This window comes from Malaclemys terrapin, chromosome 11 (assembly GCF_027887155.1).
Source record: "Malaclemys terrapin pileata isolate rMalTer1 chromosome 11, rMalTer1.hap1, whole genome shotgun sequence".
NCBI classification, from domain to species: domain Eukaryota; kingdom Metazoa; phylum Chordata; order Testudines; family Emydidae; genus Malaclemys; species Malaclemys terrapin.
The window spans coordinates 52,911,381-52,938,838 of NC_071515.1; the positions used below are offsets into that span (position 1 = coordinate 52,911,381).

General features: G+C 39.7%; 1 protein-coding gene across 5 annotated transcripts in view; it reads left to right on the forward strand.

The window, feature by feature from the left end:
• Window positions 1–26,941, forward strand: part of CACNB4 (calcium voltage-gated channel auxiliary subunit beta 4) — a 213,617-nt gene extending 186,676 nt beyond the window's left edge. For 4 of the 5 annotated variants that reach the window (XM_054044135.1, XM_054044138.1, XM_054044134.1 and 1 more), the window contains 2 exons: window positions 14,146–14,331; window positions 19,053–26,941. In XM_054044135.1, the coding sequence (XP_053900110.1) occupies window positions 14,146–14,331; window positions 19,053–19,313 (447 nt within the window). In that variant the 3' untranslated portion in view covers window positions 19,314–26,941. Of the gene's footprint in view, window positions 1–14,145; window positions 14,332–14,960; window positions 15,319–19,052 lie in introns of those variants that run through there. The other variant, XM_054044137.1, reaches the window with a different exon arrangement.
• Window positions 26,942–27,458: the final 517 nt, after the last annotated feature.

Sequence of the window (27,458 nt, forward strand, 5' to 3'; positions counted from 1 at the left end):
ATCTGTAGAGGAGGGCAGACTCTGGCCCATGGTGAATACATTTAAAGGCCATATTCTACTTTTGGCTATGCAAACACAGCTCCCATTGGTGTTACTATAGTTGGACAGATAAAATGAGGAAAATTGGGCCTGCACTCTATTCTGTCTCATTCAGAATGTTGGTTTTCCTTAAATCAGTGGCAACTTTTCTAGTCAGAGACCAAACTAGCCAATAATATCTGCCCCAAGCAATTAGATTAAAAGGGTGGAGGCTGTGTTATTTTTAATACAAAGAATGGGCTACCTTGTTAAATCCTTTCCCACGTTGCTGGGCAATTACTTGGAGCTGTGGGGTCACTCGTGTGTAAACATTCACCAGTGTAAGTAAGGGTCACACAATCTAGCTCTATTTGATTGCTGAGGTTTTGGTTAAATTTCACAGGAGGAGTAAATTAAGCAATGATTCGATTAAGTGAAAGTATATTGCTAATATGGAAGATTCTTATCATAACCCTGTACAATATTGTATATCTTTTACATTTTAATCTATGCAGTATATTTCACAGCTCAAATTCTAGCAAGAAGAATATTTGCATACTCCCATCTTCTTTATGTATTGGGCATGAAATGTTTAGTGTATTTGGATATATCTGAAAGCCGTCAAAAATCACATTTCTAATTTGCATGGTGCTGAGAGTCGTTGTTATGAAACTGATTAGTACTGTACATCTAGACATTATAAAAATACTTGTCTTTTTGGAATATCTAACTGCTTTCATTAGCAATTGCTCATTAATTTTTCACTGATGCTGCTCATGCTGTGCTAAGAATACCTATCACTGCAGAATTCATTAAGCAGTAGCAGTTACTTTACATGGCTTAATGAAACAGGAACTGTACCAAGAAGGTAGTTAAAATGTGCTAGTCAAATACAGTTTATTATTTCATTTTTGGATTTATACAAGTGCTCAAAAAAGGTGCATCTGTGTGTGCTCTAGGTGCTTTTGACATAACTTAAAATTCATTGGAAATAATACCCCATCATAAGTAAAGTGCAGCAGTACAATTAAGTATAACCCAGCACCAGCTAGCCAGGAAATTTAAAATGTCAAGTCCCCCCTCACCTTCCAGCAATTCTCCACCCTTTACAGTTCCATCTGTGGAGTTCATTCCTTCTGGGTCTACCAGTATCTGTGAACAAAGCTAGAGTGGGGTGCAGGAAGCCAACCCTTCTTCCTTTTCAGCCCCCATAACCTTTATGCGAAGGGAGGGTGGTGAGGTCCCAGCAATGGGCTGGCTGGGACCAGGTTGGGAAGAGGGATGGCTGGCAGCTGCCTCCTAAATAGGTGAATGTGATGAAGGAAATAACGGTGACCTGCACTGTACAATTTATTGCCAGGTACTCCCAGATATTTTAGGTGAAAATAAAATTGCAGCCCTAACTACATCACATCCATTGCCTCCTGTCTTCCGTCCTGTGTGGCTGGACAATGGTAACATAGTAAACATAAGGAAATGAAAATACTAGTTATCCTAGGCAGGAATTCTAAATAGATAAAGCTGAGGAGAGGCGATTTCTTCCTTGGTTCATTTTGGTTCAAGAAAAGCAACAGGGAAATCTTTACACATGAGGTTTTGTCCAAAGGATAGAGAACACTGCAATAATACACATTGCTTAGGAAATTGATAGTGAATTGAGCTGTTAACAACATAGATACTATCTCTACTGTGCTCTTTATCATTGACCTAGAAGAAAATATACAATTATCACTGATAAAAATTTACAGATGACATAAAACTTGGAGGAGTGGTGAATAATGAAGGAGACAGATCATTGTTTCAGAGCAACCTGGATTGCTTGGTAAACTGGGTATAAGCAAATGATACGTGTTTATAATATGACTAAATGTAAATGTATACATCTAGGAATAAAGAATGTAGCTCATACTTACGGGATTGTGGGACTCTATCCTGGGAAACAGTGACTCTGAAAAAGATTTGGGGGTCATGGAGGATAATCAGCTGAACTCTAGTGTGATATCTTGGCCAAAAAAACAAATGTGATCCTATAGTGCATAGAATCATAGAAGATTAGAGTTGGAAGAGACCTCAGGAGGTCATCTAGTTCAACCCCCTGCTTAAAGCAGGATCAACCCCAACTAAATCATTCCAGCCACGGCTTTGTCAAGCTGGTCCTTAAAAACCTTTAAGGATGGAGATTCTACCACCTCCCTAGGTAACCCATTCCAGTGCTTCACCACCCTCCTAGTGAAATAGTTTTTCCTAATATCTAACCTAGACCTCCCCCACTGCAACTTGAGACCATTGCTCCTTGTTCTGTCATCTGCCACCACTGAGAACAGCCTAGCTCCATTAACAGGGGAATCTCCAGTAGGACTAGAGAGGTTATTTGAACTCTGTAGTTGGCACTGGTTCAACTGCTGCTGGAATACTGTGGCAGTTCTGGTTCCCACAATTCAACAAGGATGTTGATAAATTGGAGACAGTTCAGAGAAGAGCCATGATAATGATTAAAGAATGCATGCCTTATAGTGATACTCAAGGAGGTCAATCTATTTATCTTAACAACGAGAAGGTTAAGAGGTGACATGATTAAAATTTATAATAATCTATAGGGAACAAATATTTAATAATGTGCTCTTCAGTTTAGAAGGTATAACACGATCCAATGGTAAATGGCTCAGCAGACTGGAAACAAAATGTCTGTGCTAGCTAAGATAAGGGAGAACATCCAGGGAACAATTTACAGTGGACAAGATAACAATGGATAAGATGAGGCTGAAACATAAGATGAGGTAAAATTAAGTTGTGCATGGACAGTGTGTGCTATGCAGAGAATGGTTCCTACAAAGTGACCAAGCCAATCACAAAATGGTAATGCAATGTATAGTGAATACAATGGAATGTATATAATGGAAGAGGATTTCTGTGTAACTTTGAATTTGTAATGTACCCTGCATCTACCGCCTGCATTAAGTCTGTTCAACTCAGCCTAGCATTGCTGTATGTCAAGTAAAAATACCTAAGTGACTACAAAAAAAAAGCGCCAAGTGAAAGAAGGCCTTGGGATTTTTTTTCAAGAGCCTGTGTATAGAGGAGGTCAGATTAGATGATCAGAGTGGTCCCTTCTGGCCTTGGAATCTATGAATCTGTGTATCCATAAAAAGCTCTAAAGTAAAGATGATGATCTTAATGGAAAATGCATTTCAAGTAGAATCAGAGGGAAACTGTTTTAATCTCCTGCCTTTTCCCACAGGGTCATTTTTTGCTTATTCTCTCTCTCTCTCTCTCGTGCGTGCAATCCAAGTTAATCAGGAGTAAAATGGCTTGATACAGTAAAAACTTGAGTGATTCCTTTTATAATGTACAGTTTTCCTATCTGATTTTTCAATTCATGGAGAAATTGCACTATATTAGGATTCAGATCGTGACACTTTTGATTAAATCAGTGGGATCATTTTGCTACTCAGCATGAGTAGGGTGGCAAAATCAGACCCTAAAAAGTGGCTTTTTGGTGACATTTATTAATATAATTAAAGAAAGGAAAATAAGGTTTTGTTCCAGATTTGATTGCTTTTTTGTAGATCAGTTTTACATTTTTTTCAGCTTCCTCCTCGTGATACTGAAGAATTAAAGGAATTCTGGTACTAAGTAATTTGTGTCATTTCTGCTTTACTCTTCTACTTACTTAGAATATTTAACTGTTTTCTTACTGAATATACTGGTCAGCAATAGAGATGTATATTTCATAGACAGTTGCTCATTTAGGACCTGATTCTGCCATCTTACTGACATTGAGACTCGCATCAAAATAAGGGTTAAATGGGACTTAAGTTATGCATAGACTTTGTGCTGGGCCTTTACATGGGGTGAAGTTCAGTTTGTATAAGGGTGGATGAATCAGGCTCCTGGGGTCTGTTCTTCCCTGGCTAAACAAAATTCCCATTTATGGGAATTATTTGCCAACCTCACCTTATTTAGGAATCCGTCAGATATGGAAAGATAGTCTACTTTATCGTGGTGGTGAATTCTAAGAGACTCACAGTTATAGCTACTAGTGTTCTACTATAATTTATTGTCACAAAGGAAACAGTAATATTCTGTTCCTACTGTTTTCTCCAACTACATTTAAATGTGAGCAGCTTTCATAGTTGTTCTCACATAATTTTAGCTTAATAAAATCATGTTCTCAGTCCAAATATTCTACTATTTCACATGCTATTGTGGAAATACATTGCTCAGGTACATTAACTACTTTCTCTCCTCCACATTTTTGGAGATGTCTGAATTATTATTGTATTATTCATGATATTGTTCTCTGCACCCTACAAATTGGGAGAGAGGGTGCCTGCCCCAAGGAGCTTAAAATCTATAGGCTCTATCTTGCCTGGAACAGAGCAGTTCTTGTTCAATTAGTGTTCCTAGGAGTGCTCCATTGTAGGTGTATCTGTGCCTCTAATCCAAGATTTTAGGAGCAGTGTCCATTCAGCCCTCACATGCGTTCTCCCTCCCTCATGGTCTGCCTCAAGGCTATCTGGCACTGCCTGGGTGAGCCCCCATCAGTTCCTTCTCTACCACCTTTGGCCTCCAATGGAGCAAGCAGTTGTCCCTTCCTTATCTGTGTCATTAGCATAAGGAGTAGTTTCTTTTGTTCTCCTTAATAGTTAGTGTTTCCTTTTTACCTGTTTTTTTTTTTTGGGTGGGGGGGGGGAAGAAAAGAAGAAAAAGAACTTTAGTTTGCATTTCCCACCTTGGTTAGGGGGATTCCTCCCCCTCACTCCCCATATAAAAGATTGTCTAAGTTCTTTCAGTTTAAAAAAAAAAGAGGAAAGAAGAACTTTCTTCAGCATTCCTCACGGCTAGAGGATGATAGCGTCGTGTCCCCCCCTCCTCCAGACATGTCCGTCTCCCCCAGTCTCAAGAGTTGTCTCTCTTCCCAGGAGTCTATTCCTGTAACAGACAGACACACTCACTGTATCTGGTGCCTGGTAGAGTCCCATATCCCCCAGAAGTGCTCCCTCTGCCACAAGCTAAAGTTGAGGTCTCGTGAGAACCAGAAGCTTAAGTTAAACCTCCTCCTTATGGAGAAGGCACTTCAGCCTCCAAGGAACTCCGGTGCTGACCTGAGATCATCTCCCAAAGGAGATAGAGTCGCGGAAAAGACTAGCAGATTTCCCCCCCCCATAAAGGCTCGAGAAAAAAAGCTCCAAGCCCCCAAACTGAGTCGTTGGCCAGCCAGAAGGGTTACTCCGGTGCAGCGACCTCAGTATCAGCAGCTCCAAAGTGCAGTACCAAGATGTATCAGGGTGCCTCCGCTATGAGCTCTGCAGTACTGCCGAGATGCAAGGGGCTCAGGCTCTGAGGCAGCGGTACCGCCCTTGAGGACGAAGACAAATACTGTACCACTTCTAAAGGAGCAACACCAAGAAAACCATCAGTACTGGGTGCGACAAAGCTCCTGTTTGGGGAATGCTCTGCACCTTTACAACCATTAGTACTAACAATGTACCACGGATACTCCTCTGCGGTACTGCATGAGCAGTCGGTGACACAAGAGTTCTAGTACCCTAGAGATCTGATGGCTGGGGAAGAACGTCAATTCCCATTACTCCATACTGGGGACATCCTGGTGCCCGGAATCACCCTAGGCATCAGGCCATGTACCACCAATGCCCTTGTCAGCACCACCATTACTCCGTGACAAGTCTGACAGTGACCAGGAGGATGTCATTTCCCTGGCCTCTCATCATGGCCTGGCATCACAATAAAATGGTCCTCCTCAATTCCATCAAGATGACCCATGATTGAGATAAGGGCTCCCTTGGGTACTCCCCCACCCATGCTCTTCCTCCCCCAATTGAGATCCTTGGATGACATACAGATCCCATATTTTGCAGGGGTCTAGTGTCTCTCGGAAGGCTGATGAGCTGCAGATTCCCCTTCAGGAGGTGCCAGATACAAATCACAAGCTGGTGGATATTCTGCACACTTCCTCCTTGTCCAGAATTGCCCTACCAATTAATGTGGTGAAGTCATCTGGCAGATACCAGCCTCCATCGCACCAGCCAGCAAGAGAGTCAACAAAAAATACTACATCAAAAGGAGTCGTTTCAGACACAAAAGGAGCAGTTTCAGGCCATTATTAAAGAGGGTCAGTTAGTAGCCAGAACGGCACCACCGGCAGCACTGGATGCAGCCGATACAGCAGCCTGCTTGGTCTCCACATCAGTGATAATGAGGCATGCTTCTTGGTTACACCTTTCCGGGTTGCCCAAAAAGCTGCAGATGATAGTGGAAGATCTCTTCTTTAAAGGGCCCAAGCTCTTTGCAGAGAAGACAGACTCGTCTCTCCACACCTTGAAAGATTCTTTGGCCACATTACGCTCCCTGAGAATCTTCTCTGCAGGACAGAAGAGAAGATATAGTTCTCAGCCACAGCACAGGTCATGACCTCTTCAGTACCCACCGTCTTAGTGCTATTACAAGTTGCAACGTAAGAGGCCCAAGGTTCAGAAGCAGAAGCAGTCATCACCCCAATCCGTGACCTCTGACTGCCTCTTCTAAGCACTTTCGATGGGTTGGTTGTGGACCTATACAACTGTACCTTGCAACATCAGCTGCCATCTACATACCTGTTATGCCCCTTTTGGAAGTCGTCAGGCCCTCTTTCACAGCAGTTGGGAGAGGATCACCTCCAACAGATGGTCTTGGAGATTATTTTGAAGGGTTACACCATTCAATTCATGCCCCTCTCCCATTCCCACCCTACTTCCTTGTCCCTCTTCAGGGACCCTTCTCACGAGGACGTACTTTGCCAGGAAATAGATAATCTGTTGTGCCTAGGGGCCATAGAACCAGTCCAGGTGCAACTCAGGGGAAAGGGGTTTTACTCTCATTATTTCCTGATCTCCAAGACAAAGGGAGGTTGGAGGTCCATTATAGATGTAAGGGCATTAAACAAATACGTGAAAGCACAGAAGTTCAAGATGGTGATCCCAGCAATTACAGACCAATAAATCTAACGTCGGTACCGGGCAAATTAGTTGAAACAATAGTAAAGAATAAAATTGTCAGACACATAGAAGAACATAAATTGTTGGAGAAAAGTCATCATGGTTTCTGTAAAGGGAAATCATGTCATACTAATCTATTAGAATTCTTTGAAGGGGTCAACAAATGTGGGCAACGGGGATCCAGTGGACATAGTGTACTTGGATTTCCAGAAAGTCTTTGACAAAGTCTCTCACCAAAGGCTCTTACGTAAATTAAGTTGTCATGGGATAAGAGGGAAGATCCTTTCATGGATTGAGAACTGGTTAAAAGACCGGGAACAAAGGATAGGAATAAATGGTAAATTTTCAGAATGGAGAGGGGTAACTAGTGGTGTTCCCCAAGGGTCAGTCCTAGGACCAATCCTATTCAACTTATTCATAAATGATCTGGAGAAAGGGGTAAACGGTGAGGTGGCAAAGTTTGCAGATGATACTAAACTGCTCAAGATAGTTAAGACCAAAGCAGACAGTGAAGAACTTCAAAAAGATCTTACAAAACTAAGTGATTGGGCAACAAAATGGCAATTGAAATATAATGTGGATAAACGTAAAGTAATGCACATTGGAAAAAATAACCCCAACTATACATACAATATGATGGGGGCTAATTTAGCTACAACTAATCAGGAAAGAGATCTTGGAGTCATCGTGGATAGTTCTCTGAAGATGTCCATGCAGTGTGCAGCGGAGTCAAAAAAGCAAACAGGATGTTAGGAATCATTTAAAAAAGGGATAGAGAATAAGATGGAGAATATCTTATTGCCCTTATATAAATCCATGGTACGCCCACATCTTGAATACTGCATACAGATGTGGTCTCCTCATCTCAAAAAAGATATATTGGCATTAGAAAAGGTTCAGAGAAGGGCAACTAAAATGATTAGGGGTTTGGAATGGGTTCCATATGAGGAGAGATTAAAGAGGCTAGGACTTTTCAGCTTGGAAAAGAGCAGACTAAGGGGGGATATGATAGAGGTATATAAGATCATGAGTGTTGTGGAGAAAGTGAATAAGGAAAAGTTATTTACTTGTTCCCATAATATAAGAACTAGGGGTCACCAAATGAAATTAATGGGCAGCAGGTTTAAAACAAAAAAAAGGAAGTTCTTCTTTACACAGCGCACAGTCAACCTGTGGACCTCCTTGCCTGAGGAGGTTGTGAAAGCTAGGACTTTAACAGGGTTTAAAAGAGAACTAGATAAATTCATGGAGATTAAGTCCATTAATGGCTATTAGCCAGGATGGGTAAGGAATGGTGTCCCTAGACTCTGTTAGAAGGTGGAGATGGATGGCAGGAGAGAGAGATCACTTGATCATTACCTGTTAGGTTCACTCCCTCTGGGACACCTGGCATTGGCCACTGTCGGTAGACAGGATACTGGGCTGGATGGACATTTGGTCTGACCCAGTATGGCCGTTCTTATGGTCACGCTAGCAGACATTATTCCATTTCTAGAGTAAGGAGATTGGTTTTCGGCCCTCGATCTAAAAGATGCATACTTCCACATCTAAATACGACCATCGCACAGGAGAGTCCTACAGTTTGCCTTTGGGCAGGACCATGATCAGTAAAGGGTTCTCCCATTCAGCCTCCTGTATGCATGCAGGTATTCACCAAGGTTCTCTCCATTGTAGTGGCACACCTGTGAACGTTGGGCATTGTGATCTACCCACACCTAGACGACTGACTCCTTAGAGCTCCCTTGTTTCAGGACGCTGTACGAGCCATCCAGATGACCATGTGCACATTTGCGCAACAGGGTCTAACAGCTCACCTTACAGAAATTGACACTGACCCTGGTACAGCGACTGGAATTTATCGGGGCCGACATCAATACAGTACAAGCAACGCATTTCTTACTCTACACAGGCTCACCACCCTTACAAGTCTCATCGAGACAGTCCAGGCCAGCTCTGAAACATCAGCCAGGAACTCCCTGCAGCTGCTAGGTCATATGGCAGCATGTACCTTTGTCAGGCCAAACACCCAGATGTTCATGAGCTGTCTTCAGATATGGCTCACTTCTGTCTAACCAAACTGTTATCACTGCCCTCTGCAGTAAAGCACTCCTTGGACTGATGGAAAGACCCATTCAGTGTTTGAGCAAGTGTTCATTCGTGCAACCGCCACTGACACTGACTCTAACGATGGATGCCTCCCTAAAGGGCTGCGGAGCTCACCTACATGATTGCAAGGTTCAAGGCAAGTGGTCTTCCATAGAAGTGACCCTCCATATCAGTCTTTTGGAGCTAAGAGCCATCAGGAATGTTTGTGCCTGCTTTTTGCGTTTCATCAAGAATACCCACTCAAAGGTCATGATAGACAATATGAAGTGTATGTTCTGCATAAATTGCCAGGGAGGTGCCATATCTCCCTCCTTCTGCACGGAAGCACTCAAACTCATCTCAGCTGTCTATCTACCAGGTATACAGAATGCAACAGCCGACTGTCTCAGAACTTTTCTCACCACCACAAATGGGAACTGAACTCAAAGGTGCTTTGAGACATATTCACCCTTTGGGGAACCCCGACTGCAGAGCTCTTTGCTACTTACTGGAACAAGAAATATCATTGTTACTGCTCCAGGGCCTGCCTGGGGAAACATTCACTGGGAGACACCCTCATCCTTGCATGGGACAAGAACCTCTTGTATGCCTTTCCCCTGTTTCCTTTTCTATCCAAGGTCCTGTTGAAAATTTGACGAGACAAAATGAGAGTTATTCTGAGTGTCCTCTCCTGGCCAAGATAAGTCTGGCTCCCCTACCTGACATAGATGGCAGTATGTCCTCCAGTTCCTCTTTGGCCCATTCCCCACCTGCTCTCTCAAAGCGACAGGCTGATCCTTCACCCTAATATGCAGGTCCTCCACCTCCAGGGTTGGCTTCTTCTCGGTTCCAAGACTTAGAGGCAGAATGCTCTGACGAGGTGAAAGACGTGTTGCTGCACAGCCAAAAGTCAACCACTCAATGTACTGACTTACAAAAATTGAAATGATCCCAAGTTTGGTGTCATTCTAAATGCACAGACCCTTCCCTCCCTCTAATTTTAAACTACGTTTTAGACCTCAAAGGTCAAAAGTCTCACTCAGCTCCCTTAAGGTACCTCTTCTGGTCATAACAGCTTTCCACTATCAAGCAGATGGATATTCTACTGATCTAGATAATCTACACCTGCTGATGTATAGATTCCTTAAGGGCACTGGGAATCTCTTCCTGCATGTGAGACCACCCACTCCAATCTGGGATCTTAACCTAGTTCTCAGAGCTTTGATTAGATCTCCCTTTGAGCCCATGGCAACTTGCTATCTCTTACACTTGTCCATGAAGACAGCATTTCTAATTACCATCACTTCAGCTAGGCACATAGGAGAATTAGTGGCCCTAATGGCACACTCACCATACATGGTCTTTTAAAAAGACAAAGTAACTCTGAGGTTGCATCCCAAGTTTCTCCCTAAAGTTGCCTCTACTTTCCATATGAACCAAGAGATCCATTGTCCTGTTTTTTCCCCAAAACCACATCGCGACAACAGAGAAGCAATTCTGCATATGCTAGATGTTAGAAGAGCACTAATATTCTACTGGACAGGACTAAGGACTTCAGGAAGTCCCCTAAATTCTTCCTTTCATTCACGGAAAGATCCAAAGGCTCTGCGATTGATATCGGCTTAAAGATTATCCAAATAGGTCTTGGGTTGCATTAATCTCTATTATCAAAGGTGCAACCTGTTGCCTCCATCCAAAATCCATATGCACTCCATGAGGTCAATTTCTATCTCAGTCACATTCCTTAAAGATGCCCCTATCTCAGAAATCTGCAGAGCAGTGACTTGGCCCCCTTCCAACACTTTTGCAGAACATTATGTGATCACTGGAGATTTGGCCTCTGATGCCATCTTCAGCTCCACAGTGTTCTCTGTAGTTACAGACTCCCATTCCAAAGCCCCAGCCCTCCATTGGGGATACTGCTCAGGAGTCCCCTACAGTGGAACACCCATAAGGACACTACTCGAAGAAGAAGAGGAAGTTACTCACCTTGGGCAGTCATGATGGTTCTTCAAGATGTGTGTCCCTATGGGTGCTCCACAACCCATCCTTCTCCCCTCTACTTTGGAGTTCTCCATAAGGGGCTCTGGGATAGAGAAGGAACTGAGGGGGGTTTGCCCGCACAGTGTTAGACTCAAGGCAGACCAGGATGGAGGGAGAGCGCATGTGCAGGCTGAATGGACATTGCTACCCAAAATCTCTGATCAGAGGCGCAGATACAGCTACAGTGGAGCACCCATAGGGACATACATCTGAAAGAACCATTTTTACTGCACCAGGTGAGTAACTTCCTTTTCATGGAAATTACTTAACCTCCTCAAATCAGCCTGTCTCAGAACTGACCCTGTAGTAAACACAGACAATACAGTCCAAATACCACATTGCATGTTCTTATTATTTTCAAAAGTACTGTGTGCTTTTGTCTTGCATGTACAGATAATCTTAATTCTGGCATTTCCTAACTTTTAAGTGCTTGACTTTGGAACATTTATAATGTTGTTTTAGTGTGTGTGTGTGTATGTGTGTGTGTGTGTGTGTGTGATATAATGGAATACATGATTTTATCAGCATTTGTTTGAAAGGATGAATTACTCATGAGTGGCAAAGCCACGTGTGAGTTGCAGGTAAACTCAGACAAGTGTCAATAGAACACTCAGACTGCACTAAACCAGCATGATTTCTGTATAATGAAAAGATGGTACAAAAAGCTATTTTAGAAATGGTTTAGAGAATTTTAAAGCTTTTTACTGGGACCATTTTTCATAGTCCTTCACCCACTAATCCTTCATTATCATAAGTCCATTTGTACATGACTCGGGCAGTCATAAAATAGTTTTTCTGCAGTTAAATATGTCATGACTAAATTCCATTATCTCAGGTCCCCTAGAGCTAGAAGCAAAGGTGATTCCCAGTTGGAAACTGGGAATCTACACTTGCCAGTGAGCTATAGCTCACATATAGTCTTGCAGGGCTGCAGAATAACTAGCTGTAACATCATATTGTTTTTATGTACAGAGAAGCTATCACTAGATTAGCACTGAATCTTGCCCATCCTAGGTTTCAAGCAGTCTTCGTGTTTGGAGTATGTGAGTTGGAGGAGATGAGGATTTAATTCCCCTTTTGCGGGGAGGACGAGGAAACATTTATTAAGTTGGTTAAAAAAAATTAAAGTGGCAGTTAAAGAGTTAGAGGAAGTTGTGGGGACTGGATTAGTGGGCAGACATCAGATGAAACAATTTACCATATGGATGTCCGCTTCACATATATTGTGGAGTTACATGTCTATTTAGATATATATGTGTGTGTATAAGGGATGGGGGAGCAGAGTATTATGTGGGTTTTTGTGTGTGTTTTTACTGTACAATCACTATAACACCTGCACCATGCAGTCCTTATTTTATTCCTGCTATAGTTCCATGGTATATTTTCCCACTGAATTGAAAGTGAAGGGGAAAGACACAGGTGCAAAACTTCACTGCTGAAAATGCTGAATTTTCTCAATGGACTAAATTTGTGAATATTCATGAAAATACGTTTTCTTCAGAAAACGGGCATTTATTTTATTATGCTTGTCTTGCAATTCATAAAAATCCACTAATCTAGTACAGCTATAAACCACTTCCATTGCAGATAGAATATGAAAACACTAGCTGCATATAAACTGACCTATTGGCAGCCAGAAAGTCACGGGAGCTGTGTGTCCTACATTCCTTTGCTGTTCAACAATAGATATACTTTGTGTGGCATATAAGTGTCAGCAGGTCTGAGGTAGTGTATTGAGGTATTTGTTCTGGTGCTTAAGTACTGTCACCAATGAATGAGTTCCTGGTGGAAAAAAAAGAAATCCTAAGACCTCACCAATTTAAGAACAGGCACAGGGCCATTTCGACAGATAGGTATAAATGAAGGCAGTTAAGACAATGCATACATATCATATGTAGGTGCTGTAGACAGAATTCCCAGCTGTGAATGTTTGAACAGCTGTATGTCCTGAACTTTAGCAGTTATGCTAAGTAGAAATGCCGTTGCTAATATAACTGTAAATTGTATGAACTAGAATAGAGATGTTCTTCAGCTGCACAGTTCAATTCCGGATCTGAGTTCAGAATCAGGATTTTGTTTATCAGAGAGATCTGAGTCAGCCCCAGAGTTCAGAACTACAATTAGAATTCAAAATGATCTGGACAAACTGGAGAAATGGGCTGAAATAAATACGATGAAATGAAAGTCAATAAGGACAAATGCTTACGCAAGAATAATCAATTGCACAAATACAGAATGGGAAATGACTGCCTAGGAAGAAATACTGCAGAAAAGGATCTGAGGGTTATAGTGGATCACAAACTAAATATGAGCCAACAATGGAATACTGTTGCAAAAAAAGTTAACATTCTGGGATGTATTAGCAGGGGCATTGTAAGCTAGAAATGAGAAGTAATTATTCTACTCTGCTCAGCACTGATGAGGCCTCTGTTGGAGTATTGTGTCCAATTCTGGGCAGTAACCTTTGAGAAAGATGCGGACAAATTGGAGAAAGTCCAGAGGAGAGCAACAAAAATGATTAAAGGTCTAGAAAACATGACCTATGAGAAAAGATTGAAAAAGCTGAGTTTGTTTGGTCTGGAGAAGAGAAGACTGGGAAGGGGGGAAATAACAGTCATCAAGTACATAAAATGTTGTTATAAAAAGGAGGGTGGTAAATTGTCCAGTCCTCAATAGTTAAGGAGAACAAGAAGTATTGGGCTTAAATTTAGGCTAGACATAAAAAAACTTCCTAACTGTAAGGGTAGTTAAGCACTGGAGCAAATTACCTGGGGAGGCTGTGGAATCTCCGTTATTGGAGATTTTTAAGAACAGGTTGGACAATCACCTGCCAGGGATGGTCTAGTTATTATTTAGTGCTGCCTTGAGTGCAGGGAACTAGACTAGATGGCGTATTGAGGTCTGTTGCAGTCCACCGTTTCTATGAACTTATGGTTATTTGGGTGTCCCTCTTTGGCTGCCCATAAAAAAAAATACTGAACTAGCATTTTCTTGTTCTGAACAGGAAATGTTTGATGTCATTTTGGATGAAAATCAGCTTGAGGATGCGTGTGAACATTTGGCAGAATACCTAGAGGCATACTGGCGTGCTACACATACCACCAGCAGCACACCTATGACTCCTCTTCTTGGAAGAAACCTAGGATCGACTGCACTTTCACCATACCCTACTGCAATCTCTGGATTACAGGTATGAATATGCATCTTGGCCCCCAGTCACCAGTACAGGTCAGTTTTATTAATTATAGGAAAACAGAATAATATGTTTTATAAACTGTATCCAGTATTTGTTTCGTTAATTACTATTTGCTGTTTGGTAAGTACCAACAGCAAGAAAGCAAAATAGACCCACTTATTCAACAGAGAAACATTTTATTAATGGAGTGCACTGGTGTTCGGACTAGTTTTGTTTTAATGGGGAATATAATACCCATAACTCCTTTTGGCATGAGGAATAAACTGAGATAAATGGCACTCTGTCAAAAGCTATTTTAGCTATATAACAAAATTGCATCTTTTTATGTGAGAAAGTGCCATTAGAATTAAGAGTCTTTCAGACTGAAAATAAGCATGTAAAATATGATAGCAGTTATGCTGGTAAGAAATACTATAGTTAAGGCTGCAGATCTTATTCTGTTATAACCCCATTTTCACATGCTCATAACTTTTCACAACATTCATCTTTTGGGCCAAAATTTTCCATGCTTGGCCCAAGGTAAAGCTTCAGCAAAATCCCTTTCATCTGTTTGAGTTCATTGAGTGTGAATAAAATACATTTTTTCCCATTGAAAAAAAAATTTTGACCATTTTTTTCCACAGGGATAGCTCAAAAACGGCGAACTTTGAAACTTCAAACGTGGCATGTAAATAGTCCTTAATGAGAAGTACGTGCTTTACTAAGTTTGAAAAAAATGTTTTTGAAATAACAGTTATGAATGTTTGAAGATGCAAGACCGGGAGGGAATTCAGTGAACATTTTTTTCATTAATTCTGAAAGTTTCAGAAAGAGTTCTGCATGTGTGTGTGACTTTTGAGGAATGTGCACTTGCTAATATGTGTCAGCAATAGAGCTGAGCAAATAATTTGTAATGCATAATTCACCTGAAAAATTTAACCTCTGTTCTGCTCATGGAATATTTGGAGGCAGATCCTAATTTCTGAATAAAGTGATTCAACATTCAAATTGATTGATTATTTAAATTTATTCAATAAATATATAAAAATTACTCTGTGGATTAATTGCACAGTTGACTGCAGATAGACAGTTTTTGGTAATCATATTTTTCACCAGGTAGCTTGATTCTGTTAGGCCCAATAAATTGTGTGGTATTATTTTCCCTGATTGGATGAGTGCACTAGCACTTCTGGCATTAGTAATCACATGAACAATTGTAAAATATTGTTTCCATGTTCACTTAACTGTAACATTTCAGTTTGCCATCCATTCATATCAGTAAAATGCCATCACTTGAATGTTCACCTAAGCAAACCCAAAAGGACTGTGGGCATAGCCAAAGCAAATCCATTTGAAGAATTATGGCTATCCACCGCATTTTTTTCCAGTATTTGTTTCCCCAGTCATTAGGCACTGATAGTGACTGTGACATGTGGCTCCACTTACATAGGGAAAACTTACACTGAAGATGAAAATTACCCCTATGCAGGGGGGCAGCAGAAGGTCTATGCATTGTCCCTTAATACCCACTGAGTTTATTATGGCTGAGTAAAGATTGCCGGATTTGGTTCACAATGCCACGTAAGTGTTTCAGACCATTTAGAAAGTTGGGTTGACATAGTTGTATCACATTAAGGACTTACATTATCTTAAGTGCTTATGTCTTACACCACTTTCAAGACATTTGCCATCTGAAGAATTACATCAGTTTAAGTGTTTGACACCATAAGGTGATTGAAGTACTTATACAGACTTTAGGAATTAAACCAACCTAGGTGCTTATGCTACATTAAGTATTTACTACAGTTCTTTAAGCCCTTATGACTTTTTTCCTTTTCTTTATCAGCTATACTACCTTTAAATTACTAGGAAATCGAATGCAAAAAAAGCCAGAATCCTATGTTAATGCAGTACAGGTGTACATTTATGCACTCAAGTCCAGGAGAAACAAAAGTGAAGAGTGCACACACAACTTTAATAATAAACTTGTTTATATTTTATATACTGGTATATATAAACTGTGCCAGTCTGAGGCTCAAGATTCAAGATGCAATGCAACTTAGAAATATGTAAAATTCAAATTGAGCATATTAATCATATGCAGTTGCAACACACGTTGAGTGTGTAGAGATTTGTCACCCTCTAATGGCTGATCCACATACAAGGCTGAAGTCTGCAAGTTCCAGTTAATAGACTTATGCCCTTTGGCTCGAGTGGTGGAAGCTCAATGTTTTTATCTCTGCAGGACTCAGTTTTGAACCCAGCAGTTCAAGTGAGGCCAGATATGGGTTATGATAACTTCTTATCTCATAATGTAAGACTGTATCTTTTGTACAACACCTACAAATATTAACTCACATTAAATATGTTCCACACCCAGGTGAAGAGATTGAGATCAGAGTAACTACAAAATCAAGCCAGTAATACAAAGATATCTCTGTATCCAGTAAAGCAGTGTTTCCCAAACTTGGGATGCCACTTGTGTAGGGAAAGTCCCGTGGACGGGACAGGTAAACAAACTGGCCCGGCCCGGCAGGGGCTTTCCCTACACAAGCGGCGTCTCAAGTTTGGGAAACACTGCAGTAAAGGAAAGAGCATATATTACAAAATAACTGGGGGAGGGACAAGTTGCATTCACAGAGATCAATTGCAGAGATGTTGTAGATGTTAGACCAAAGAGTTAAATAAGAAGACATATTAACCAAAAATAAAAAGACATATTAAACAAAAATAAAAACTATGAGCTTGGAGGAGGACCTTGCCATAATAGATATTTTGAAACAACATGGAATGACAAAAATCTTTGGGATAACATAATACTTGGCTATGAATTAGAGAATTATAACAGATTAGGTCATAGAGGTGAAAAGTAGAACTATACCAGAAAGATTACATAGAATAGAGAAAACTTCTGAGTTGAGAGGACCATACAGTAGAATCCGTATGGATACAAATCTCAGATCATAAGAATACAAACATACCGTATTTACTTGTTCATAAGCAGAATTTTTTTAGTAAAAAAGGAAGCACCAGAGGACGGGGTCGGCTTATGAACGGGTATAGAGAGGAAGAGGTGGGACACAGCCCCTCCCCCCCAACAGAGGGAGCAAGGAGAGGCAGCACAGCCAGCAGAGCCAGAAGGGAAGAGGCTGGGCCAGAGTCTCTCTGCTTCTGGCTACGCTGCTTTCCCCCCAGCCTCCGAAGCAGCTGCAGCTCTGGGGCTGGCAGGCTGCAGCTGTGCCGCTCGGCCCCACCCCCCAGAGCAGGTTGCGGCCGCCCCGCCCAGCCCAGCCTGCTGGAACATGCTGTGGCCGTGCTGCCCGGTCTGGCCTGCCGGAGCAGGCTGCAACCGCGCTGCCCAGCCTGCAGGAGCAGCTCCAGCCAGGTCAGAGACACCCTCCCCTGGCCCTCCCCAGAGAAGATGGGAAGGGATGGCATAGGGAGAGTGTGGGGGTCCTGGGCTAGAGGTGGGGTCATGTGGGGGGTGGTCACAGGGGTTACTCCCCTGACTCCCAGCTTTTCCTCACCAGTTGCTGTCACGGCCTGTCAAGGTAAGCAGCTGGCGCCGGGACACTTTGTTTACTTAGGTTTACTTTCGTGCCTGCGGACGCTCAAGGTAAACAAACCATCTCGGCCCCCCAGCGGCTTATCCTGATGGCCCGGGAGCCAAAGTTTGCTGACCCCTGAATTACAGGGTTGGCTTATGAAGGGGTTATAAAAAATTTCCATTTTTACTTATCCATTTTGGGGGGGGTCGGCTTATAAACGAACCGGTTTATGATCGAGTATATACGGTACTAGTAGCATTTTACTATTCGCCTTTGGATCAGAAAAAGGCTATTGAGTACAAAATGGTGAGAGAAAGAAGAGTCAGCTAAGTTGGTGCTTGATCAACCTTTTGAATTTCTGTTAAAGATGGTTGTGCGGAGACATGAGAGAATAACAGTGGTAATAATGGACCATGTCTGATGACATTGGATGGAATGTTGTTCTCTCAATATGGATTATTGCCTCATTGCATCAGTTTAGAGGCAATAATGTGAACTAATTTTGATCTTGTGACCACACATGGTTAGATGTTAACCAATCACTATGGAAACATAAGGACAACAAAGGCCAAATCCCTACTTGGTAAATGGTTTGGTCAAGGAGTTTCTGTGCAAGTTATTTGAAATATTTATTATGTTTTAGTTATAAAAGTCACTTAACATCTAACTACTTCAGCTATCCTTCCTGTAGAGTATTTGGTTATACACTATTAGCTCATAGTTTAAAAACCTTTAAATAATGCATAATGAGGTTCACCTTTTGGAAAATTCAAAAACTCCTTTTCATAGTTTCTGCAAAACACACTGATCCATCACAAATTTCTAAAAGGAATCAAAATAGAAATATGAATGTTATGTTCATGATTGGGGAGAAGAACTGATAAATGCAGTGTGTTCTGAATCGATCTACTAGTCACTTCTTACTAAAAGTGCTCTGTAAAATTTTATAAGATTGCATATAAAAATATCATAAAAATACATTGTATTATGCTGTGTTTGGTCTCCTACCAGTTTCGGGAATCAGACTATTCTCACATCCATCTCCCATCGCAAATAAATTTTACTATTAAAAAGGAATTACAAACGTGGATAGATTCTGAAGGACCTCAAACTGAGGCTCACAACTAACTTACAAGAGGTGAAATAAAATTGTATCTGTATTAATCCTTACATTCTTTACATTTTTAGAGTCAGCGTATGAGACATAGCAACCACTCTACTGAGAACTCTCCAGTTGAACGAAGAAGCCTAATGACCTCTGATGAAAATTATCACAATGAAAGGGCTCGGAAGAGCAGGAACCGCTTGTCTTCCAGTTCCCAACACAGCCGAGATCATTACCCACTTGTGGAAGAAGAGTACTCTGACACTTACCAGGACACTTACAAACCCCATAGGAACCGAGGATCGCCTGGAGGATATAGCCATGATTCACGACATAGGCTTTGAGTTTAAGAACCTGGGGGAAAATAGTATTCATTAGTTGACAACTTGCCATAACATAGCTAGGAAAAACAAATCATCTTAATTTAGCAGGTGTAACACGGTTTTACTGTAGTTACAAGCTGCTGTCATTTGATGCTTTAAAAAAGGGAGAAGGAAGAAATTCACCATGCCCTGATGTTTAGGAGGAAATTAGCTTGCCCAATCATATTGGATTTTTTTTTAGCACATCATTTGCATTTATAGCAGTACCTTTTCTCCTTGTTAGATATTCAACACATCAGTTTGTAATTTAGGGTACTTATCAAGGCACATATAAAACAATTTCCTGTGCTGGAAATTCCAAATGACCAGTTCCAGTTGGAACCAATTTATAAACCAATTCTTGTTGGAATTTGGGTGAACTGACTGGAAAGTCAACTTGAACAAGTTGCAATCAATTGAAAAAAAAATGCAGATGAAGAAATAGAAAATTAACCACTATCAGCCAAAAATCAGCTACAGTATTTGTTTGCTGGAAGCTAAATTTACACTCAAGGTTAGAATAAAAACATTTTAATGTGTATTCACTTTTCCTGAATGGCTTTTTCAGACTAACCAAATGTAAACTATCTGTAGTGCCAAATATCACAAATTAATGCAGCCGTTACAAAGTACTTTCCTGTTTGAATTTTTTTTTATTTTTTCTCCTGATACATACATTGCAGCAATTTTTTTTCTTTTGTTTAGTCAGTACTGATACTTTTGTGGTCAGCAATGATGATATGAACTTCAGCAACATGGAAGAGACTAGTGGGAGTATGAACAAATCCAAGCCAAGCAGGAATGAAGAGTGTGAGAATACATGTCTGTTCTTTCTTTGGTTCATCATCACAAAATCCACTATCAAACAGTAGAGATGTGATACTTTTTCTCCCATTCTCAATGTTCTGCCTTGTCAAATGGAAATTGATCCATTCTCCCAACCACACATGTACAGCATGTACTGTATTTACATTCCCACACAATTGAGTACCTTCACATTACATTTTTCAGTCTCCCTCTTTGAATGTCTGAAAATTCCAGAATCGCACAAGAACCCTCCATAACCACATCATGTAAATTTTATTGATAAAAGCAGACTTTTTTTTCATCACGCCAGTAACTTATAAAACAAAGGTTCCGAAAGATACAGCTTGCAATAAAAACAGACTAGAGTACCAGAGAAGGTCTGCTAATGGTAAAATTATAGAGCTGACATTTTTAATTCAAAGAACTATGATAAAGTCTTTGGAGATTTTGCTGCCTTACTTCTAATGAACACTGCTTTTCACCTACTGACTCTTCAGTTTTTTTAATGGATACATTTATGTAGTTAGACCTTATATCTTACATTATCATTGAAGCCTTAGATCCAATATGATTGAAATAATTATTGTAATTGATCATTTTATACAACACACCGGTGTCTTTAAGCATAGACTCTTTCTAAAACACCCCAGACACTGCATGCATTTTCTAAAATTGACAGAACTATGTGAAAAATATCATTTTATGCTGGTTCATGTCAAAACTATTTTTTGAAAATGAAAATAATTAAGTTTTTATATTTTTCTCTTTCTTTCCCAAAGCCTCTTGAGAGGCAGGCTATAAAAGCCTGTAGCACTAAACAAATTTCCTGAACATTATGATGTCTTCTACTTTCTGCACCAATTAACAAAGATGCTTTTGATATATTTCCCCACTAGTGAGCCTTAGTATCTGCTTGGTGATGACAACTAGAAATGTAATTCACTGCATATCTGGTACAACCAAAAATAATACATGTCTCTAGTAGCAAAAGATAGTGGATGCAACTCTGGCTTTTTGGACAGGTTTACTGCATAAAAGACGCCTTTAATGATCAGTCACTAGATGATTCAGTTGGGCCAATTGTCAACAACTAAAACATAAAATACTTGCATCCATTGGAGTAATAAAGTTAAGAATTAACATATAGGGTCAATTCCTGCTGTCTTTTTTCAGGTTAAACTACTATTGATCTCAATGGGAGTTTGGTCTGAGGAACTAATGCAGGATCAGCCCCCATAGTGGGGGCATATGCTGCCATTTCTAATATTTTATGCTATAGCACAGTGGAACATTCTTCAATAACATTTACAAGTCTTTGTTACATGTACAGCACACATCTGCATGAAACAAAAGGTATTAGGCAAAACATTTTTCTATAAGCTTTGACAGTTTCTTTTTGTGTGCATTAAAGTATTAATTGCAAAGAATGCACTGAAATGTATAAACCTAGATTAGACAGCTATTTATCTTTATTCTGTAGTAGGATTAGGAATCAAATCATTAACTGCTTGAAGATATTTGCATTTTATGACAGGTAGCGGCAACACCACATTTTCTAGTAAATGAGATTATTGCTTTATCATTTCAGAGACAAAAATGTCATTTATTTTTAAAGCCTTTTGGAGCCTTGTTTTAAAGTCTTCCATGTCATGCTAGTAACGGGAAAGATCCCCAGAACACACATGCACAAAATCCACCTGCTGCATTGTCTGAAGTGCCAAAACCACTTTTGTTTAACATTCTTATGAAAATAACCTGTTGAAAGGAGTCATGTATATGTCTTGAAGGAAAATTATTAATGTTTACCTTAATTTTGCAGGTTTATTTTAAGTTTACCTTCCTTTTTTGTATGATTTATACCCCCTCATTCCAATACTTAAATATCATCAAAGTTTGCTTGTTTTGTTTTGCTTTTGTTTTGCAGGGAGATATACTCTGAAAGTATACATTTATATAAAATACTGACAAGAATACATTTCATTGTGAGTAAATGCTATTGGGAATCTTTCTTTTAAAAATATTTTTTAAGAAACAAGAAAAATAATAAGAGCTACAATGCTGATTAAGGCCATTTAAATTCATAGTATAAACCATGTATTAGCACTTCTACAATGTTAGCCAGCCATCTTGTGTGGTTTTTTTATGCAATGGCTTTATGTGAAGATGTGAAATTAATGTAGTCCTGAATGAGTAGGAATAAGACTAATTTTCCAATCCTGCTATAATTTCTCATGATTATTATAACCTGATTATAGTAACGATCAGGGTTCTACTGCTACGCTCCAGTATATACACAAGTATTTATTTAGAAATGTTTATAAAATGTTGATGGTTCTTTGTTATTTTTATAGGTTTTTATTTAAGACTTTTGGGGTTAATGATAATTTAGGCACTGATAGACTATGCTGATATGACAATCTCAGTGACATGATCATTTAAAGACAGTATGCTTCAATGCATTCATTTGCCTGACTATAATTGAAGAACAAATTAATTTTAAAATATGGCGCATATTTATAAGAATTGTAATTGTTACCCTCAATCTTGAATTATTATTTTTTAATTTTACAGAATTTTTTTCATCTCTTTTGCTATTTATGTAGTTGAACATTTTCCCCATGTGACAGGCAGTTGTAAATTGGGTACATTTTCTGACTGATACAATATATTAGGAAATTATTGTTTAAAAAAAAGAAGATAACTAAAGCTGTTTTGAAGTAATTTTAACTTATACACTGTGGGCCATATCATGCCATCATTTTCTAAACAAAACTTTCTGTTGAGTTTAGTGGATCACTGCTTAGAAATCCATGTACATTTTGACCCTAGGACCTAGATTTTGCCCTCAGAAGTTAGTTTCCCATTGAAGTCAGTGGAAGTTGCACCCTGACTACTTATTTTTGTGTTCAGTAAAGCAAGAGTAATTTTTGTAGTAATAGCTTTTGCTATTTATGCTACCTCTTTGTTAGAGAACATTGAGCCTGATTCTGATCTCCCATATTTCTGACTTATACTGATAAAGCCAGATATAAATCAGGAGCACCTGAGATTAGAAAAATTCCCAATGTCTTCAGTAAACACGCCAATAAATCATACTCAGAATGTTAATGTTGGCTTTGCTGCAAGTGGAAATACACTTGACTATGGGCTGGTCTACACTACACAGCTAGGTTGACATAAGGCAGTTGATGTTGACCTCCTTATGTCAGTGTCTACACTACAGCCTTCCTCTCGTCAGTGTAAGTGGCCTACTACACCAACGTAATAACTCCATCTCCACCATAGGCATAAAGTCCATGTAATTAGGGTGATGCCCTGTCTGTGTAGACATTGTGTCCCTACATCCACTGTCTTGTCAATTTCACAGCAGGAGCCATGAAACTGACAAGAAAGCCCCTGCTCCCCTGGAGAGCTGGGCAGCTGGACCCTGCTCCCAGCTGGGAGCCAGGGTGAGAAGCCCAAGCATCCCCTTGCCCGCTCCTTGCGAGGAGCCTGCCTGGCTTCCAGTGCGGAGTGGGCAGCAGGGGGATAAGAAGGGCAGATGGACTCTGCTCCCTGGCAGCAAGAAGACATGGGTGACTTCCCCCTGCTCCCGGCGGGGAATAAGGAGCAGGGAAAGGGGAGCCTGCGGAGAACCCAGGAGCTTGTGGGCCAGCCAAGCTTCTGGCAGGGAGCTGCTAACGGAGCTGAGAGACTGGGCTTTCAGCTCCCCACACTGCCCCGCTAGGTTGGTGGAAGTGCTCCTGGTGAGGACACGCACCACCGACCTAAGGAGGTTAGTGGGGACATGCACAACAGCAGTAATTACTGTGGTGGCTGTAAGTTGACCTAATATAGGTCGAATTAGGTTTGTAGTGTAGACGTACCCTATATTTTCCCCCAGGTTTTAAAGCTCCTTTTACAACTTATGTTTGGGTATTTCATCCTTTCTTTGCTCCTTGCTTTTTAAGCTAGTGTTTGTGAGAATAAAGATTGCAAGTAGGGAGGAAAGTAATTTTAAGAACAAGAAACTACTGGAAAGTGAGTGCTTATGGCAGTTCTTTTCTGTGCCACAAGCTACCTGCTTCTATAAATAATGGTAGTTTCCATAGGGGGTGCACAGGTCCATAACTTCAAGTTCAGTTCAGTTTCAGACAAATCTTCAGAATTCACCTTGGTCTCAATTCCACATTCTTTGAACTTCCCTGGGGTTCACAGCCTTCACTAATGTTCCTATGTATCATTCTCAGAAGCACACACTTCATAGTCACAATATCTTATTGTATAGTTACTTGAGTAAGCTAGGGCAGCTGGCTATTTGATCAGTCCATTTGCTTTATATAGAAATAAATTAAATTTATCCCTTGCTCATATATTGATTTCTGGATTCAGCAGTCATGAAACCTTGCCGTGACTCCATGTTGTTCATGAATTTTTTAAAAGCAGAGTACACATCCTGACTGGTGAATGAAAAGTTGGATGCAAAATTGTGTACAGTAGAATCAGATTTATGCAAACTCCTCTGATCCATTACGTTGTTTGAAAATTGGGTTGTTTCCCAACTTGCATGATTAGTTTGGATAAATGGATTCAGCTATAATCTATTTTGCCCCAGTAATCTCTCATGCTTTTAAATAGTAGTTCAACTGATAATAATGGGGCTACAAAATACAGTTACCTAGCCAAGTCCAAATTTGGTGAAAGCTATCTCCTGCTATCTCTATACTTTATTGCCAAAAGGGAATGCAACCTTTGAAGAGCAATCATCCATATTAGTCTTGTTCTATGATTATTTAAGCCCAACATACGCTATATAGAAAAAGAATGGTACATTTTGATAATATCATAGAAAATATCTAAATGAATGAATTTGGACAAAGGGCTGTAAACTCTACCTAGGATCAAAAGTTTGTTATAAATAATGGAGGCAAACATATTTTTCTGATTTGTGGAATATACTTATGTATACTTCTAGAGAAACTTCCTCCTTTCTTCAATTCCTGTGATCCAAGCGAAGTGTTTTGGGAGAAGATAGAAATAATAATGATAATAATAAACTTAAAGAGTTTATAATTCTTTTTAGGTACATCTAGTAGCTATTTCCTTTGAAATTATGGTGGCCAAGGTGAGAGCAACCATTGACACCTTTTGGCTTGGTCTTAGTGCTGCTTCACAGTAGACTTGCCTTTTTGGTACTGCCACTACAATTTTTAAGCAATGAGCTACTGTTTGTACTTTCTAGGGCTGGATCCTGAAAATGCTTACTGCTTACTGACCATAAGGCTTATTAATGTTAAGTCTAGTAATAAGCATTTGCAAGTTCTGGCCTACAGTGTTGCATACTGTTTATCATATGCCTTACAAATATTTTCTGGGACATTATTAAAAAAGAGAGCATTCTATTGCTAAAATAACCCTTTGTTATTACTTCTACTCTGTATTACTACTAGAAAATAAAGTAATGTAGCAAGAAATTATATTGTACAGTACAAAATTATAGTATATATATTTTTTGCCAATAATATAAAAAATAGAGCAAGGAAAAAAAGCACATTTATAATAGCACAAATTTACAAGAAATCCATGTTACATTTGCCATTGCATTTTTGAAAAAGTAGGTACGTTGTTGATCCAGTTTCAGTGGATTTATTGCATTTTCCATCATTTTAACTTGCTGCCTGAAACTTCTCCAGCAATTTATTTTACAGCCTTGCAATTTGCATATGTAATTTGATTTTTCCATGAAATTTTATCCTTCTTCAATGTTAACTCAGTAAAAAAACAGTCTTTTAAAATTAGAAAATTTGTTATATTCATTTCTCCTATTTCTGCTCCCAAATTTTGAAATCCTATGACTATAAGTAAGATCTTAATTAGTGCTCATTTATAATTTTTTGGCATAAATGACTGAAGATTATACCACTAATCGTATTTGTAGTCCAAGGTCTGTAATGAAAATGAAAATATCTCAAACAAAATGACATCCTGGGGCTATAAAAGCATTTTTGCCATTGCATACTATTATGCTATTGGGGAGAGGGGTTGAAATATGTAAAAGCTACTAAAGGGTCCTTACTAGCCCACCTAAAACTTCCAGTGAAATCACCGGGAGTTTTATATATGCAAGGAATGCATGCTCAGCCCTAAAATATGTATACATTTGAAATAGGCCTGATTCTTCTCCCATGTACACTGGTGAAGTCAATGGTGTTGCATTAGTGTAATAACAGTGTAGGAGGAGAATCAAGCCAAATAAAATTCTGTATGTGCACTAAAAATACATATGGTAAATAATGTGGTGAAAACAATCATCCAAACTCTGAACAATGGACCTTGGGCTATTTACCTCCCAGTCAGTCTCTGATTATTGGCCAAACCTGTGTCCACTGACATTGCAGGGAGCTTTCCCTCTTGCATCAATGGAGGCCAGTTCAGGCTAATTATGGTAGAGAAAATTATTGCCTTTATTAAACCAAAAGAGTACAAATTTATATTTTCTTTGTTGCTGATTTGCCCCTTCCTATTTTTACTTATATAGATACTGTTTGTGTAGCATTCTACAAGGCATGCTGGGTACAATATACTATGCAAATGTGTACAGTGTTGCATGTTTTGCTCTCCCTCTGCTTTAGTGGCTTTCAAGGAAAAAAAGTGGTGTTATTTTTGTGAACAGAAACATTAACAAAGAAAATGCAGACCGCATGCGTACAATATCCTAATTTCTATGGATTTGTTTTATGGAATTTAGATGTATAAAAATGAACTGCATTAAAAAAAATTTTCTACAATAAATGAAAAACTATCTAAACATAGTGTTTAAAGACTTTTAGTCTTTGAAGTCTGTTCTTGAACTGTACACACCAGCTCTAATTCTCAAAAACTTTAAATGTAGGAGACAAGCCTTCAAAAGGTTGGACAAATGCTCAAAATGATCAACGAAGAACAACAGCAGAAGACGTTCAAAATTATGTGGGAATTAAACGTGTTTGAAGATTTCATTAACCTCAGATTCAACATTCTGCCTGATATAAATAATGTGCAGTTAATAATCAATGAAATTGAGAGAAATGATGTACATTTGGGCCTACAAAGTGAATGATGCACTGTTCAGGAACATATGGCCCCCAATGCTTGCGACCCAGAAGTGCAGCAATTTACTGTAAAATCAGTCTCTATATTCCATACATTAGTGGAAAAACTCCTACTTAAGGGCTAATCCAAAGACCACTGAAGTAAATGAAAAGACTCCCATGGACGGCAATGGCCTTTAGATTAAGTCCTTGATGTGCTGGTCTATCAGTTTACAACCCAAAGCTAGTCCAATACACAAGATTAGCAAAT